A 19137-nucleotide genomic window follows, 5' to 3' on the forward strand; every position below is an offset into this window, starting at 1 on the left:
TCCCTCTACAACTGGATCCTGGACTTCCTGATAGCACCTGGGGGCGGCCTAAGTGTAGGCAACAACACATCTGCCACGCTGATTCTTAACACTGGGGCCCCTCAGGGGTGCGTGCTTGGTCCTGCCCTGTACTCCCTGTTCACCCACGACTGCGTGGCCAAGCACGACTCAAACACTATCATTAAGTTTGCTGACAACACAACTGTGGTAGGCCTGATCACCGACAACAATGAGCCAGCCCATAGGGAGGAGGTCAGAGACCTGGCAGTGTGGTGCCAGGACAACCTCTCCCTCAATGTGAGCAAGACAAAGGAGATGATCGTGGACTACAGGAAAAGGAGGGACGAACACGTCCACGACTCCAGTCACCAAAGTCATAGACTGTTCTCTCTGCTACCGCATGGCAAGCGGTACCGGAGTGCCAAGTCTAGGTCCAAAAGTTTCCTTAACTTCTACCCCCAAGCCATAATCAAATGGCCACCCGGACTATTTGCATTGACCCCCCCACCCCCTTTGTTTTTACACTGCTGCTACTCGCTGTTTTATCTATGTATAGTCATTTTACCCTTACCTACAGTCGGAAGTTTACATACACTTAGGTTGGAATCATTAAAACTCATTTTTCAACCACTCCACAAATTTCTTGTTAACAAACTATAGGTTTTGGCAAGTTAGTTAGGACATCTACTTTGTGCATGACAAGTAATTTTTCCAACAATTGTTTACAGACTGATTATTTCACTGTGTCATAATTCCAGTGGGTCAGAAGTTTACATACAAAGTTGACTGTGCCTTTTAAACAGCTTGGAGAATTCCAGAAAATTATGGCATGGCTTTAGAAGCTTCTGGTAGGCTAATTGACTTAATTGGAGGTGTACCTGAGGATTTATTTCAAGGCCTACCTTCAAACCCAGCCCCTCTTTGCTTGACATCATGGGAAAATCAAAAGAAATCAGTCAAGACCTCAGAAAAAGAATTGTAGACCACAAGTCTGGTTCATCCTTGGGAGCAATTTCCAAACACCTGAAGGTACCGCATTCATATGTACAAACAATAGTACGCAAGTATAAACACCATGGGACCACACAGCCGCCATACCGCTCAGGAAGGAGACGCGTTCGTTCTGTCTCCTAGAGATGAACGTACTTTTGTACGAAAAGTGCAAATCAATCCCAGAACAGCAAAGGACCTTGTGAAGATGCTGGAGGAAACAGGTACAAAAGTATCTATATCCACAGTATAACGAGTCCTATATTGCCCTAAAAGCCTATTCAACACAGAAGAAGCCACTGCTACAAAACTGCCATAAAAAAGCCAGACTACGGTTTGCAACTTCACATGGGGACAAAGATCGTACTTTTTGGAGAAATGTCCTCTGGTCTGATGAAACAAAAATAGAACTGTTTGGCCATAATGATCATCGTTATGTTTGGAGGAAAAAGGGAGAGGCTTGCAAGCCGAATAACACCATCCCAACTGCGAAGCACAGGGGTGGCAGCATCATGTTGTGGGGGTGCTTTGCTGCAGGAGGGACTGGTGCACTTCACAAAATAGATGGCTCATGAGGATGGAAAATTTTGTGGATATATTTAAACACCTCAAGACATCAGTCAGGAAGTTAAAGCTTGGTCGCCAATGGGTCTTCCAAATTGGACAATGACCCCAAGCACACTTCCAAAGTTGTGGCAAAATGGCTTAAGGACAACAAAGTCAAGGTATTGGAGTGGACATCAAAGCCCTGACCTCAATCCTATAGGAAATTTGTAGGCAGAACTGAAAAAGCGTGTGTGAGCAAGGAGGCCTACAAACCTGACTCCGTTACACCAGCTCTGTCAGGAGGAATGGGCCAAAATTCACCCAATTCATTGTGGTAAGCTTGTGGAAGGCTACCCGAAACATTTGACCCAAGTTGAACAATTTAAAAGTCAATGCTACCAAATACTAATTGAGTGTATGTAAACTTCTGACCCACTGGGAATGTGATGAAAGAAATAAAAGCTGAAATAAATCACTCTACTATTATTCTGACATTTCACATTCTTAAAATAAAGTGGTGATCCTAACTGACCTAAAAACAGATAATTTTTACTTGGATTAAATTTCAGGAATTGTGAAAAACTGAATGTGGAGGAGTTAAAATGGAGTGTCGCCTTGCTAACATCTAAAAGTAGAAGTCGCAGGCTTTTTTAATTTCCCCTGAAAAACGGGACATCCGGTTGAATGGGCTATGGACATATAGACCTTTCTGTCAATGAGAGTCAATATCACAGATTATATTGGCCCTTATCCAAAATAAATCATAAAAAACAATGTCACAATCTTTGTTCAAAAAACATTTAATTTGCTTTAGGAAAGAGGGATTACAGTACACACCGATTCATTCGGGTTAAGGTAACCAATTAAGAATAAATAACTGGCCATGTTAATAGAAACTCATACAGTCATTAAAATAGGAGATCAAGTCGCTCATCATAATTGTCTTTGTTGATATTCTCTTAAACCCCTCCTGGATGAATTAATTATTTCATCTTTAGGTTTGTAAGCAGCTCAGAGGAAGCAGTGTATCTCCTGACCTGGATTGCTTTCCCTTTTTTTGTCCAGTTACCTCTTGAGCACAAGTTTACGATCAGCTTACCCCACTATAAATTCTACCCTTAAAACCAATAAGAGGCTAAATAAAAACTGGCATTGGATCAGCGTTGAGGCAACTTGTCTTCCCCAAAAGTGTGCTGTGAAAAGTCAAGTTTTTACCATATCAAATATATGGTAGTGTGCATACAAGTGGGAGGTGACCGTTCCAACACCTTCTGATGCTTGTCCACAACCCTGCTCACATTGAGAACTGTTGACATTATTTGACAGAATAGATGTGTTTTTTTTTCAATTGGAATATCATTTTTTTTTTAAATAAAATACATTGCAATAAGGCTAAAGTGGAGTGTATAAGAGATTGTGAACACAAACTAGGCACCATGATCGGTTCCCCTTTGGGAGAGTGGTTTGCTATCATCAGTTCTTTTGGCATGTGATTGGGAAACACAAGAACACTCTTTCCTGGAGTCTGGTTTGTGATGGGCACATTCCCAGACGTTCTCAGCTAGTTTAGCAGGAAACCAGACGCTTCCTATTTGTTTACGTATAATTATTATTTTTTTGTAAAAATGAGCCACTATAAAAAAATGTAAAAAGTGTCAATCTATATATACTCTTCTGAAGGTAAGATGTTTTGGTCCTCGAATGTCAAAATGTACAAAACATTACAGCTCTCGTGTTATAGTTTAGGACAAACTAAATAAGTGGAGATTGAAGCAAACAATGAGAAAAAACCTTGATTAGTGAGGGAGAGAGAGAGAGAATGGCCCCACCCAGAATAAACCCCTAGCCCCCATCTATCTAGGCACTTGTGTAGAGCTGAAAGGTCGGTGCTACAACCATATTGCTTATCATTCTTTGAGATCTAACAAAAGGGTTAAGGGGCTAGGGGTGGTTTCTGGACAGGGCCTAAAGGGGTAAGGGGTGGTTTCTGGACAGGGCCTAAAGGGGTAAGGGGTGGTGGTTTCTGGACAGGGCCTAAAGGGGCAAGGGGTGGTTTCTGGACAGGGCCTAAGGGTGGTTTCTGGACAGGGCCTAAAGGGGTAAAGGGTGGTTTCTGGACAGGGTCTTGAGCTTGAGGAGGAAGGGGGAGGATTTGAGGCACCACCCTGGGGTGTTCCGCTGCCCTTAAATAGGTGTATCTTGAGTTTTCTTGATAAGCAGCGTTTTTCTCAGGTGGAGTCATCTAGAAGTAGGGCACGGCAGTCAGCTTGTACCACTTGATCGTCTCCTTGCTGAGGTCGAAGTCTTTGAGTGTGAGCGTGACGCCGCCTAGGTAGCAGTTCTCTCTCAGCGACTCGGCACTGAGCACGCTCAGTTGTAGCTCCCGCAGCCCCAGGGTCTCCTTGCTGTAGCCACTGTACACCAGCTGAGGAGGTGGAGGTAGTCAGACTAGTTAGCAGCAGTTTGTATAAGTTAGATCAGTCACACAAGCAGATCAGGAGAACAGTGTCAGGGTAGCCTAGTGGTTAGAGCGTTGGACTAGTAACCGGAAGGTTGCAAGTTCAAATCCCAGAGCTAACAAGGTACAAATCTGTCGTTCTGCCCCTGAACAGGCAGTTAACCCACTGTTCCTAGGCAGTCATTGTAAATAAGAATTTGTTCTCAATTGACTTGCCTGGTTAAATAAAGGTAAAATAAAACAAAATAAAAAACAAAATGACACAGCAGGTCAGGACACAAAGTCGTTAACTATGACAATTTTCTACAGGGCCCTAATGGAAATGACCAACATGCTACACCGATTTCACTCACCATTTCGTTGAAAGTGGGATTCCTGGTCTTCCTGGATATCTTTGTTTTGCGCTTGGATGTTTTGTGGGGGTCTGGGAGCAGGTAGGTTTTCACATAGGGGTTAGGGTCTGTCCCCTCCTCAGATACCTATGAGCAGGCAGATGTTAGTTAGTGGAGCATTAGCTAAGGCCAAACTGAGGATTGACGTTCGTAATTCAATCCAATACAACTTTATTCATCCCATCAGGGGCAAATAAATGTCCCTTGAGATATGTTTAATGGTAAATGAACCACCACGCTGCCTTAGCCTCATCTGTAAGGATAAACAGTATAAATTCATTATAAAAATGCTAAAAGTTTTGAGTGGTGCGCTAGTTAGGATTGGGCCCTGTGAGCCACTGTACTCACCAGGTCCCGGATGTGCATGACCATGATAAAGAGTGTGCTGTTCCTGTAGGACACGGACAGCTTCACCTCCCCCTCCACTCTGCCGGAGGTGGGACTCAACGGTGGCTTATCTGCAGAACAAATCACTCTTTAAAAACTGTAGTGGCGACAATGGTCATACATAGAGAGAGTGGGCTCAGGTTTACCTGGTGCTCTGGCCGTCGTCTCCAATCCTTCCGTCTTATCGTCTCTCGCGATCGGATGGAAGAATGTGTAGATAAGATCACACTGATAGAGAGAAAATTATCAGTGAAAATAGAGTGCGTTGGGCTTTTTACTTGTGTGTGTGTGTGGATGGATAGATGATGTGGTGGTTAGGTAGGTGGGTGGATGGTAAGGTGTGTGTGTGTGTGTGTGTGTGTGTGTGTGTGTGTGTGTGTGCGGATGGATAGATGGATGTGGTGGTTAGGTAGGTGGGTGGATGGTAAGGTGGGTGGATGGTAAGGTGGGTGTGTGTGTGTGTTTGTGTAAGTCACCTGTGTGACCTCTGTGGAACTCCTCAACAGGTTTTGAACATAACCGTTGAGCTCAATCTTCCTCTTGGCCGCCACATCCTTGATGTGGGTACGGCCCAGCACCATCCTATTAGGGAACCTAGGGAGGGGATGGGGAAAGATTAGTGCACTAACAAGAAGGGTGCATCTTTGGTACAAGTGGGAGCTCCCTTTGGTGTATCTCCCACTTTGGCTTTCTAAGGTCCAATAAGGCAGACTTTCAACCTTCTCCACACGTGTGTCTGTGTGTGTGTGTGTCTGTGTGTACCCTGGCAGCTTCCACAGAGGGAAGAGGATGCAGAGCTTGTTGTGGAGCTCCTGGAACTCATCGAAGGTGCGGAAGAGAAACTGGGCCTCGCTCTGCCCCTCGCGCAGGAGCCTCACCACGTACGTCTACAGGAGGGGGAGGGAGCGGAGGGGGAGGAGGAAGAGGAGGAATTTGAACTCATCTTAGTCAGAATTCCATTAATGTTGTGACTTCTCTAATATAGTTTGATTTACACAAAGAACTGTGTATGCCAGATATGTGTTCTTCTGGCATCCTATAGGAAAGCTAGGCCCTGTCAGTGAAGGAACAGTGAGACCATGGTGTATGAAAACACATCAGTAGACATGAATATATGTACGTCTCTGGTTGGAGACTCACGTAGTGCTTGTCGGGGTTGTATCTCTTCTGGAAGGAGAAGATGGAGGCATCGCGGATGCGTCCCTCCTGCTTCAGCGTGTAGGTCTTGGGGGAGAAGGACAGGATGGGCTCGTCGTTGGACGGTAGGCCAGAGAAGCGCAGCTGGGCCAGGTTGTGGATGAAGAAGTTGAACTTGGTGGCCACGCTGCCCAGGCTGGATTCGATCAACCTGGAAGGAGGGAAAGAAGGTTAAACTTCAGACAAAAGGGAGTATGTTGTTGAATTAATCTATTACACAGAGGAAGAAGAGAGGCAGGAGGTAAATGGTAGATATAACATGGCTAATAGCAGCATTTCACATCAATGTTTTAGGCTAGTAACTGGGAGTTCTAAGGCGTTCATAATGTTATGTTGCGGTGATGTATAAATACACTAGATTACCAACAGGGGTGCTGTTTTGAAGCCACTGTAAATCCATCTTGGTACTCCACCACCATTGTAAAAAACTATTTGGGAAGCTATAAAAATACATTCGTCTACATGTGTTTTTGCCACGTTTATTCTTAAGAAATTAAAAAATATATAAAACATTTTCTGGATGAAACATTGAATTTCACATTCCTGCTATAGAAACCCATTGAATAACAGATTCCCTACATGGAACAACAGTCCCCCAAAAAATCTAAAGGAAATTAGGACAGACACTTCAGAACAATCTGAGAGATATAAGAAAGATCAGGAAAAACATTATTTATCCCTTATTTTAGGTACTAAACTTTCTCCATATATACACTTCCATTCATTTTTTAAACTGGCACTGGGGATATTCAGGTGGGTCTTGTGGGCGTCCCATCATGTCAGAGAGTCTCAGCTTTCCACAGAGGGGTCATATTAGTGTAGCCCAAACCGATCAGACAGAAGTCAGACGAGTCTAGTGAGTGTCCTAGAGCAAAACGGAGAACACCATCGTGTTCGTAAGTCTCAGCTTTCAAAAGATGATAGTTTGATGGACGCTGCAGACGGACGCTGCAGACGGACGCGGCAGACGGACACTGCAGACGGACGCTGCCGCGTGAGAGACTGAATATCAGGATGTCTCATGATCTGACAAACACCGCTCTAGCTCTGCCACTTTTCACCGCAGATGTCTCATGGTCTGACAAACACCGCTCTAGCTCTGCCACCTTTCACCCCAGATGTCTCATGGTCTGACAAACACCGCTCTAGCTCTGCCACTTTTCACCGCAGATGTCTCATGGTCTGACAAACACCGCTCTAGCTCTGCCACTTTTCACCGCAGATGTCTCATGGTCTGACAAACACCGCTCTAGCTCTGCCACTTTTCACCGCAGATGTCTCATGGTCTGACAAACACCGCTCTAGCTCTGCCACTTTTCACCGCAGAGGTCTCATGGTCTGACAAACACCGCTCTAGCTCTGCCACTTTTCACCACAGATGTCTTATGGTCTGACAAACACCGCTCTTTACTGGCTTCAAAGCCTCTCATTAGCCAATACATAGTATCAGCAATCCAGGTATCATTACATTATTATTTTATAAAACCATTTAACAAAACAGAACATACAAAGACATCACACAAACATTAACTACATCACACCTGCCCAGACCCTGTGGTGGTTATTTCTGTATTATCAAATGAGGAGAGAAACATATCACACAAGTTTACACTTAAACTAAATCTTTACTCACTTATTAATGAGGGAGCAGGTCAATACAACACACACAAGGTGGATTGAGTGCTTGAATAATACAGAGACGCAAGCGGTTTAATTAGAAACTCAAGAACTGCTTAGTCTTGGTTGGTTCCACCCCTCCCCAGCAAATCAAGGCATCATAAGCTTCCTTGTTGTCTTCTTGTGGCCAGGTGTATCGGGTCATAGTGGACAAACAAGTGATAAGGGCAGTTCTGTTTACTCCCTTCTCCAAGCTAGCCTTCGTTCTCTTCCATCTCCCCACAGCTGTGCCCTTGGAAGATCGTAAATGAAAAGGATGGGCTGAAGAACTGTGGTCACTTCTCAGAGGCTCTTTGTCATTTGCCGTGTGATCAGGTTACTCAGAAGCAGAGACATTGAAACAATACAGGTCTATCTGTTCCTCAAGCTTATCTCTATCTCATGTCCTTGACTACAATACCAGCTGTGGGGAGTGAACGTGGAAGAGAAGAACCATCCTCTCTCAGAAGCACAGCATTGGCACTAAAGATACGTCTTTACAATGTGTTAAGCATGTTAAATTGTTAACTATTAATATTAAACAAATCAGGTAAATAGTGATTTCTCTCTCACAACCCTTCTCCAAGGCCCGCATTACTCTCCGCCACATGGTCAAAACGCACCATAATGTTTCTATCCATCGCCCACACACTTTCAACACTTAGATAAAGAATTGGACCTTTCCATTGTGTTAATGAGGATTGGTTGCAGTCCAGGGTTTATATACATCATTGTTATGCTGCCACCAGCTGGGCATTGTGGGGAAAGTCCACAGTTTCCCACTATTCCATTTCAGCCAAGTTATATTTCATTTGAGACTACTGATTGCTTTTTTCAAGTGAAACTAATTCAAGCTCCTAAACAGAGTAAGAGTTAAGGTGCATTTTGCACTGTAAGGCAGAACAATGGCTGTGACAGAGGCTCAAAGTGGGGCAGTGCAACTTGTTTCAAGATAATCACCAGAGAGTTTGTGGGAAAACAAACACTTGACAGACAGCACCTGGTGAAGATGGTGGCCTCTAATATAATATATTATGTTGAAGGTAGATTGCGCTTCCTATTTGGCCTTCTTTTGAAGACTGCTCATTAAGAAATGCTAGCGGCCATGACTCAAGCCAAACGAGTTGTCTTGAGGTTGTGTTATGTTTGCACTTCGTACCCTGGGAGGTACTGTTGTTTGTCCCTCCTGAGTAGTGTTGCAAAATTCCTGGACCTTTCAATAAATTCGCTGGTTATCCCGAGATCCTGGTTGGAGGATTCCCGGAATCAGGATGGAATAAGCAACCCTAAGTCACCATAGCAACGTTCTGAAAATAGTCACTTAAAATAGTTAGAATTAAACTACGATAAAAAAATGTTTTAAATGTAATTAATTTAGACATTTTTGAAGAGGTCTTAGTCGCACAATTTTACATCTAGCTAATGTTTTTGGTGCAGTATTTCTCAAGTGAAAACATTTGCAGGAAAAACTAGACGGTGCACTGCATATAGTCAATCGAGTCGGGAAAGTCTGGCTGCACGCTCAAGACTGATTGCTGAGAACAATAGCATGTCTACAACTTCCTCATCAGCGGTCAAAGTATCGTAAATAAAGCACAAGCTACATGATATTGATAGGTGCCCAAAATCACTAGCTGGCAAGTTAAGTTCCAACTCCGTGTCTGTTAATGAAGCTAGCAAATAGTAGCTAGCAAGCACATTGAGCAGCCAGACCACAATCAGCTTATCAAGTCCGTGGCGAGTGGCGACGTGTGCTTCAGTGCCATTTAGTTTTTTACAACTTTCTCACTATCTATTAATAACAGAGTATGCGTCTGTCTGGCAGTGTTCCATATCAGGTTGGGGGGAAAACAACATGTTCGCAAATGGGTTTTGGAATATTGACAAGTTGCAGTTAGGTGTGTTCTGATCGTTTCAATTCTCAAGTGATTGACACTAGAGTCAATCAGCCCGTGGCCAACCCATGAAGGGTTTAGGGCCAAGGGTTATTTCAACATGACGTTGTCTTAGGTAAACAAGTCAGAGGGGCTGCGTAATGGGCAGGTCTGTCTCACTCTCAGGAGGTTCTGTCTGCTATCTGATTGGATAGAGCACATGCAGCTGTTACTGGGCAAGTGGGCATGATCGTAACCCATACCCAAAACCTCAGTAAATTGTGACACAGTCACACAAAAAAGTGTTTTGTGCGAGAGACTTTATGACCAAAACAATCCTATTAACACTAGAATGAATGTTTCTGACCAGGGGTTGGAACCCAAATTATTTTCCAATCATTTAGTTCTGAACAGAACCATTATTTTTTTCATTCTGTTCCACTCTGGTTCAAAAGTAAGTTTATATCCTTCCTTTCTGTACCTTTTTTTGGGGGGGGGGGGGGGGGGGGCTTGACACTAAGTTACTTAACCAAACTTTGTGGATAGAGCAGCTTGCTATGGCGTGGGCACGTTATTTACATGCATTGGACAGACAAGTGTAGGACGCAAGATGCAACTGAAATTTTGCCGGTGGGGAGAAGGCGAAAGAGGGTGGAGGAGGATGGCTTGGCCTGAAGCGCTGGGAATCTTTTTGTTATGACATGCATTATCTGAATAAGGCCCACAGAATTATACCTACGGAGGACCGACTTCTATGGAGGAACGTTGAATGTCTTTTTTGGACCAAAACTAGCTAGCTAGCAAGCTTTTCTGTAGAGCGACACCAGAATAATAAAAGAAAAACACCTTTTTGAAGTTAATAAAGTTAATAAATCCAATGTGAAATGTGAACTTTAGTATCCTTAACTAGCTTTGAAAAAGTTAATCCATTCTTCTCTAATTAAAAATATCTCTCCACAATTTCTGAGTCACACTTGTAACGTCAGTATTATTCTAGTAGAGGGGGAGGGGCAGGAAGCTCACAGAGGCAAAGATTTTCAACTGGCAGGCAGACACTGGATTAAGTTTGAGGTCTTTGCATAGGCGCTTTGTTGCATTTTTTGTGTGACTAAAAAAATGCCCAGAACGTAAAATAACATTAATGACCGTTTCCCATCCTTTAAAAAGAATGCTTCTGTTCCGAAACAGTATAGATCACAGTCATTCCCGGTTTTGATTCTGTTCCTCAAACTATTACGTTATTTTCCGGTTTGGTTCCTTGTACCGGTTCCAACCCCTGTTTTTGACTATATCGATGCCACATAGGCTGTTTAAACCAGATAAATTGGTTCATAAGGGGCAGTTGATCGTTAATATATGGTAATATGTGTCTCTATGTACCTGGTGAAGAAGATGGTGGCCTCTGCGTCGGTGGTCTGGGGCTGCAGAGCGTCGTATACATACTTCAGGTCCTGATTTCCCGTCAGCTCTGGTAGGCCTGACAACGTCATCTGTCAATCACACACACACACATGTGAATTTGTTTTGAGACAGTAAAAAACGGTTTTATAATTGCAAATGCAATACATTATAATGTACAACGAAATGATTTAGTAACAAAAGACTATAAGAACCAATGATTTGAGGAAGGTAATACTGTAGCCAGCAAGGTTTGATTCGAGGCTAGAGTAGAGCATTTGAATCCCTAAGATAACACTCAAGAAATTCCTTGGGCCATCACCACGGCCAAACAAAAAAAATTACCCAGGCAACAGGAGAGTAATCATTACCAGTTATTTACTAGGCTGGCATCACACTTTTAAAAACACTTAATTCATGAAGCAGTCTCTTTGTGACCCATCCATCCGTCAGTGGTCCTGCGACTGATCTATCTTTCAGCTGTCCTGTGTACCTTGGCCTCCATTGGCATGAATTATTTATCATGCAAACTCAAGAAATGCCAGGTAAATTCCTATAAAAGGCCAATGTAGTTATACGACTTGAACTTGGTCTTAACTAGTCTGGTCCCAGATCTGGTTTTGTTCCATTTCCGACTCCTTTGGTCGTTGTCACGTTAAATGTTTGGCATGACAACAACCATAGGAGTAGGCTATACAGTACATTCTGATCTGGGACCAGGATAGAACTGGAACTTGACAGCAGAGTTTTAGTTATTACCAGGGAGAGCAGATTGAGGATGAGGCCTGAGTGTTTGCGGATGAGGTTGTAGGCCTGGGAGCACAGGTCCACAAACAGCTGGAAGCGACTGGTGGGCCTCTCTCCCCCGTTGATCACGTAGGCCATGTCAGAGGTAAGCACGAATGGAGCACGGTCCCTGGGAGAAGGGGAGGGAGAGAAAGACTCAATAAAACATGGGACACATGTAACCTGGTTAAATGGTGAGCATAGCGTTCAGTCTGGTTTAAAGCTGGAATCCTTAATGGTGAAACTGACACGTCTGTTTGCAATATTACAACAAAGTTACTACAAACCACAAACTAAGTTATCTTCCCTCAGACTTTGACGTGCGATAGAACAGCAGAATATCAGAGAAAGAACACTCAGGCCCCATCTGGAGTGCAAATGGTTCTCGGAGCACACGTCCTTGTTGTCAATAAACCTTTACTTCTAGTATTTTAACTAAGCACACAATTGACTTTTACTAAGGAGTGGGAAGAAACAGTAAAAGTTAGGGGGGAGGGAGTGAGGGAGTGTGCTAGAAGAGTAGTGGGTCAGATTTGTTAGCACTGTTACAACGTATGTTCTGAAGGAAGCAGGTTACCCATGCTAACACTGTTACAACGTGTGTTCTGGAGGAAGCAGGTTACCCATGCTAACACTGTTACAACGTGTGTTCTGCAGGAAGCAGGTTACCCATGCTAACACTGTTACAACGTGTGTTCTGGAGGAAGCAGGTTACCCATGTTAACACTGTTACAACGTGTGTTCTGCAGGAAGCAGGTTACCCATGTTAACACTGTTACAACGCGTGTTCTGAAGGAAGCAGGTTACCCATGCTAACACTGTTACAACGCGTGTTCTGGAGGAAGCAGGTTACCCATGTTAACACTGTTACAACATGTGTTCTGCAGGAAGCAGGTTACCCATGCTAACACTGTTACAACGTGTGTTCTGGAGGAAGCAGGTTACCCATGTTAACACTGTTACAACATGTGTTCTGCAGGAAGCAGGTTACCCATGCTAACACTGTTACGACGTGTGTTCTGGAGGAAGCAGGTTACCCATGCTAACACTGTTACATGGTGATCTGGAGGAAGCAGGTTACCCATGCTAACACTGTTACATGGTGATCTGGAGGAAGCAGGTTACCCATGCTAACACTGTTGCATGGTGATCTGGAGGAAGCAGGTTACCCATGCTAACACTGTTGCATGGTGATCTGGAGGAAGCAGGTTACCCATGCTAACACTGTTGCATGGTGATCTGGAGGAAGCAGGTTACCCATGCTAACACTGTTGCATGGTGATCTGGAGGAAGCAGGTTACCCATGCTAACACTGTTACATGGTGATCTGGAGGAAGCAGGTTACCCATGCTAACACTGTTGCATGGTGATCTGGAGGAAGCAGGTTACCCATGCTAACACTGTTGCATGGTGATCTGGAGGAAGCAGGTTACCCATGCTAACACTGTTGCATGGTGATCTGGAGGAAGCAGGTTACCCATGCTAACACTGTTACAACGTGTGTTCTGAAGGAAGCAGGTTACCCATGCTAACACTGTTACAACGTGTGTTCTGCAGGAAGCAGGTTACCCATGCTAACACTGTTACAACGTGTGTTCTGCAGGAAGCAGGTTACCCATGCTAACACTGTTACAACGTGTGTTCTGCAGGAAGCAGGTTACCCATGCTAACACTGTTACAACGTGTGTTCTGCAGGAAGCAGGTTACCCATGCTAACACTGTTACAACGTGTGTTCTGCAGGAAGCAGGTTACCCATGCTAACACTGTTACAACGTGTGTTCTGCAGGAAGCAGGTTACCCATGCTAACACTGTTACAACGTGTGTTCTGCAGGAAGCAGGTTACCCATGCTAACACTGTTACAACGTGTGTTCTGCAGGAAGCAGGTTACCCATGCTAACACTGTTACAACGTGTGTTCTGGAGGAAGCAGGTTACCCATGCTAACACTGTTACAACGTGTGTTCTGAAGGAAGCAGGTTACCCATGCTAGCACTGTTACAACGTGTGTTCTGGAGGAAGCAGGTTACCCATGCTAACACTGTTACAACGTGTGTTCTGAAGGAAGCAGGTTACCCATGCTAACACTGTTACAACGTGTGTTCTGGAGGAAGCAGGTTACCCATGCTAACACTGTTACAACGTGTGTTCTGGAGGAAGCAGCGTACCCATGCTAACACTGTTACAACGTGTGTTCTGGAGGAAGCAGGTTACCCATGCTAACACTGTTACAACGTGTGTTCTGAAGGAAGCAGCTTAGATCACCGCAGGTAACATTCTTACCTTTTGAAGCTGCCGAACATCTGGGCGTGGCCCAGAAACTTGCCAAAGTCGATGTGGAACATGTGACCGGTGGAACGCAGCATGATATTGTCGTTGTGGCGGTCGCAGATACCCAGCACGTAGGTGGCCACGCAGCAGCCCGCACACGAGTAAATGAAGTTCTCCGAAGCCTGAACACACACACACAGAGAGGGGCAGAGAGTCGTCGTCAGATCCACAACATTTTCACACTATCATGCCGAGCCAAACCAAACTATGCTGGATTGGATTTCTTTGGTTCACATTGCCCTCTTCAGCACTGTTCCAGCAACTATGGTGGACGTGTAACCAGGGCAGCTCAGAACAGCTGGACTTGGCGCCATTCAGCTCAGTGTGAAAAGCCCTACAGTATCTTGTCCTCAATCCAAAAGGAACTCGGAACTCTGAGCTAATGCTCAATAGAGATCTGCATACGTAAATTGGGACTTTCAGCTGAATCATGCATTGATATCAAGGACAAATCAGTGAGTAACATATGCATATTGAATACAGACAAGAAATAAAGCGTAGAGGTCATCATCAGTTGTTCATCTTCCCAACCTCACCCTCTGTAGGAGTCTGTGTTAAGGTTCAAAGGTCAGAGGGTAAAGTTTCGGGGTCAGACAGTTACCTTGTCGTACTCGTCCTCAGCGGGGTTGTACTTGCGGAGCCACTCCGCCAGGGGCTTGTCCTTAAAGGAGCCCGTCACTCCGTACTCCGCCTGTATTTTCCTCAGGGTGTCGGAGGACGGCACCAGCTCCACCATTCCTGGCAACACACATACAGAACCACGTCAAAACTGCAGGCATGGCATGAGTACACATTTATAAATGAGTAAACCGGATGTAATATGACGCAGAGAACCAAGTTCATCAGCAATCATCTAACAATCACCCATTGAAATATGGCTGTGACGGTGCAGTAGCATCCACTTTGAGCTAGTTTTAGAATGGCCAGAATGGTAGAATCAGAGCCACAGAGTTGTGATGAGGACAAACAGGTTTCAGTAAGTGTCATTCATATCAGAATGATTTAGCTGGTGATTTGAGTGTGAGTTCTAGTCTGTGTGTGTAGTACCGTTGTCTTTCCCGGTGGAAATGCATTTGAAGTTGACGATGCGCAGGTCCAGTCCCTCCTGAAGCCAGATGCGGTCCATGACCCGGATCATCTGCAGAGCCAGCATGTCCTGCCTCAGGTCCTCTCCCACCTAGTAGACCACACACACATTAGTTACCATCCACAGAGACGTATTATAATATTCTCATTAAGGAGTTTCATTCCATCTGTGTGTCTGCAAGTCTGGTCAAACAAAGACTCTCGTACACATTCTATCGTCAGGGTCTGGTGTTATATTATGCCACCAGGTGGTGCCGTTTCAACTATGAAAGACAATGCAAACGAGTGCAATAACTGATCTCTTCCCTATGGGGAAGATAATGGACAATGCAGCGTTGATATTAAGCTGTTATATCATCAAAACAAAAAGGGAACTCTTTAGAATGTATTCCTGCATTCCTTCAAGCTTCAAATACTCCAGAAGGAATGGTGAAGTCATGCAGAGAATGTGTTCTAGAACGTGTCAAGGTATTTCATGGATTACTTAGTATTACATTTGTGATAAATTGCTTGTCTATGGAACTTTGCATCTTTTCAGAGACTCTGGCGCCATAGAAACAGAATCTAGTCGTCTAATCTGATAGAAATAGCTATGTGTGGACCCCCATTCACAAAACGTGGCCAGAATAGGAGTGTTAATATAGTTTCAGCTATTTACAAGGCAAAACTGGTCCTAGATCAGCACTCTAAATATATCCCAGGTGTGTTTAAAGTAGGAATGCTGATCTAGGATCAGCGTGTCCCAGCCACCCACCTTGAACATGACGTTGATCTCCTCTCCCAGAGGGTCGGAGTTCACCAGGGCCAGCTTCAAGGGCACCGCGTTGGAGTTGAAAAAGGAGCACGACTGTACATACACACGTGCGCAAACACACACACAAAGAGAGAGCCCCTGTGGTTAGTTATTCAAGCCTTCCTTGGCCCCTGGGAGCACTAGCCTGCTTTAGGGAGACAAAGGGCGGATTTTATTCAACGAGGGGGCATCGCCTTGGCTTGTCTGGTATGAGATTGTGGTCAGATACACCGCTGAGCAAAACACATACTCCAACAACAAATACACAACCTCTCATATACAAACACACTTGCCCAGCGGTGAGAAACGTGGCCGTGAGAATGGCGCAAAACACTCAGACAGGAAAAGAGGAGCAATCGGGGACAGCACACACACACACACTGTATTCTAGTCCACGGCCTCCTACAACAGAGGTGGTGGGGGTAACTGAAGTGACCTGTAGATGAAGTGCCAGTCAGCGTTTGCATGGTAGAGGTTATGGTGACGTCACCAGTCACTAGGACGACTACATTATGTGTCAGGGTTCACCGAACATCCATATGCATTGGGTGCGAAACACATTAGGGTGGCTACCCACAGGGCTCAAAGTCATATTTACATGATTGTAATTAGTCTTAGCAGAAGAGAAATTATCCTAAGCAAAACATTGCCTTGTCTTGGATAGTACTAACATGGTCTAGAGACACTCCATGTCTAAGCAAAACATATAAATCAGAAATGAATATATTTAAAACCCTCTTCCTGGAGATCTACCGTCCTGTGGGTTTTCAGTCCAACCCTCTTCCTGGAGATCTACCGTCCTGTGGGTTTTCTGTCCAACCCTCTTCCTGGAGATCTACCGTCCTGTGGGTTTTCATTCCAACCCTCTTCCTGGAGATCTACCGTCCTGTGGGTTTTCAGTCCAACCCTCTTCCTGGAGATCTACCGTCCTGTGGGTTTTCTGTCCAACCCTCTTCCTGGAGATCTACTGTCCTGTGGGTTTTCTGTCCAACCCTCTTCCTGGAGATCTACTGTCCTGTGGGTTTTCTGTCCAACCCTCTTCCTGGAGATCTACTGTCCTGTGGGTTTTCTGTCCAACCCTCTTCCTGGAGATCTACTGTCCTGTGGGTTTTCTGTCCAACCCTCTTCCTGGAGATCTACCGTTCTGTGGGTTTTCAGTCCAACCCTTATTTAACACACCTGATTCTACTAATTAGCTGCTCAACAAGACCTTAACTAGCAGAATCAGATATGCTAAATTAGGGTTGGACTGAAAACCTACAGGACAGTTGATCTCCAGGAAGAGGGTTGGACTGAAAACCTACAGGACAGTTGATCTCCAGGAAGAGGGTTGGACTGAAAACCTACAGGACAGTTGATCTCCAGGAAGAGGGTTGGACTGAAAACCTACAGGACAGTAGATCTCCAGGAAGAGGGTTGGACTGAAAACCTACAGGACAGTTGATCTCCAGGAAGAGGGTTGGACTAAAAACCTACAGGACAGTAGATCTCCAGGAAGAGGGTTGGACTGAAAACCTACAGGACAGTAGATCTCCAGGAAAAGAGTTGGGCAGCCCTGCTCTAGTCTATCAATCCATTCCAAATCTTTAAACTATACATGAGACAGGGGTGGCATATGTTGGTCTTGCCTAGGGCGGCAGCAGAACTGCTAGAAAAGGGCCTGAGGAACACAATTTGCCTCTAATTTACTTGCGATTGCAGAGGACATTGGACTGCTCAAAGTGAGCTGCTGCTGTTGGGAAATCAAAACTGTCCAACTCCTTGGAGCAGCTTGATGCACATCAGCCTTGTTACCTTGTACTCAAGAAGGAGCGATCTGGAGGCTGTCTTTACTCTGTTTTGAAGAAAGAATCCCCTCTCTGATTTTTTAAGGCAATTTGGCAGGCAACTATTTATTTATTTTTATTTAAAATCAGCCAAAAGCTGGCTAACAGAAACCCTGGTATGGGTCATAGTCCATATGTTGTTGAGATGGTAAAAATGATTTTGATGGTCAAATGGGCATTTGCAGAGTGAATGGTCAAGCTTTGGGTCACTCTTTCCATTGGTGGACAATGGCCTTACCTTGATATTGAGTTGTTTGGCCTCCAGGCTGGGGCAGAGGGGTAGCCTGCAGCTGTTCTTCTGGAAGAATGACTGCATCCTCTCCAGACCCTCCTGGAGCACCACCTGGACACACACAAATAGTTGAATTACTGTCAACCAATTAACATTTGACAGCGCTTTATTTCATCGTTTAGCTGATATTTACAACGGAATTACAAGGTAAATGTTTTTAAATAACTGGTACCAAATGAAATAAAAGTGATTTTAACCCCTTCAGTCCCGAGACCCTAGCAAAAATCCTATTTTCATTTATCTGCCTTTCAGTTAGCGGCATGTCCAGCCCTTATATGTAGCTTCACAATTAAGTGTGTTATCATTTTCCTTTCAGGACAACCAACCAGGGCTAAAAGTAGAACACAACCCTTTTGGACAAACAGTTGCATTCATTAGTTTTATTGACAAATGTCAATAAACAAAATAAAGTCTGCTCAAAATTAATTTACATGAATGCTGTAAGCACAGAAATTGTTTGCTTGGTGGGAAATGAATATCCAACTAGTCGGTGACAACTCTGTGGCGTTTGTGACAGAAACTATGTGAACTTATTAAAGTATTATAGACACTATGTCCAGGGATTTCCTTTTATCTTCTACGTAGAAGAACCCCGTACCTTCTAACAACTTTTATGTAGCTTGTGAGCATCATAGAGCAAAACATGTTACATGTGCATGTTCGATAGAGTCTCAGCTTTTCATAGATAGCTTTTAGTAGTTTGTAATTCAAACCATTCTGGCCCCGGGTCCCATCCGAGATCCGCCCTCGTCTCACAAACACCGCTCTAGCTCAGCCCCGGTAAATTACACAGACGGTTGGTTGGTACCAACGGATGCCGAAGAAATAGACGAGTTCTATAGCTCAAACTCACAATGTTGAAAAGGGGTTTCAAATCAAATCAAATTTATTTATATAGCCATTCGTACATCAGCTGATATCTCAAAGTGCTATACAGAAACCCAGCCTAAAACCCCAAACAGCAAGCAATGCAGGTGTAGAAGCACGGGTTTGAGGTCCTAAATCACACGGGCGGAACTCATTGGGTTAACAGGACATCCCTACCATAAGTAAATACAAGATGAACAGCTGACTGTAAAATAAAGTGTTAACAAGCCCTTTTAGAGGCTCCCTGAGGTATAGGTTG

The 19137-nt window shown here is 44.4% G+C and overlaps 1 protein-coding gene across 1 annotated transcript in view; it reads right to left on the reverse strand.

Moving 5' to 3' along the window:
• Positions 1 to 2320: 2320 nt before the first annotated feature.
• Positions 2321 to 19137, reverse strand: part of LOC115144709 (phosphatidylinositol 4-phosphate 3-kinase C2 domain-containing subunit alpha-like) — a 70956-nt gene continuing 54139 nt past the window's right edge. The window contains exons 20-33 of the mRNA XM_029685737.2: positions 17958 to 18062; positions 15855 to 15947; positions 15062 to 15191; positions 14616 to 14752; positions 13967 to 14136; positions 11658 to 11814; positions 10881 to 10990; positions 5914 to 6121; positions 5536 to 5660; positions 5250 to 5367; positions 4920 to 5001; positions 4735 to 4844; positions 4348 to 4473; positions 2321 to 3961 (exon numbers count right to left, since the gene is read on the reverse strand). Of these exons, the coding sequence (XP_029541597.1) occupies positions 3779 to 3961; positions 4348 to 4473; positions 4735 to 4844; positions 4920 to 5001; positions 5250 to 5367; positions 5536 to 5660; positions 5914 to 6121; positions 10881 to 10990; positions 11658 to 11814; positions 13967 to 14136; positions 14616 to 14752; positions 15062 to 15191; positions 15855 to 15947; positions 17958 to 18062 (1854 nt within the window). The 3' untranslated portion in view covers positions 2321 to 3778. The remainder of the gene's footprint in view (positions 3962 to 4347; positions 4474 to 4734; positions 4845 to 4919; positions 5002 to 5249; positions 5368 to 5535; positions 5661 to 5913; positions 6122 to 10880; positions 10991 to 11657; positions 11815 to 13966; positions 14137 to 14615; positions 14753 to 15061; positions 15192 to 15854; positions 15948 to 17957; positions 18063 to 19137) is intronic.

The sequence above is a fragment of the Oncorhynchus nerka genome, linkage group LG17 (genome assembly GCF_034236695.1).
Source record: "Oncorhynchus nerka isolate Pitt River linkage group LG17, Oner_Uvic_2.0, whole genome shotgun sequence".
Classification (NCBI taxonomy): domain Eukaryota; kingdom Metazoa; phylum Chordata; class Actinopteri; order Salmoniformes; family Salmonidae; genus Oncorhynchus; species Oncorhynchus nerka.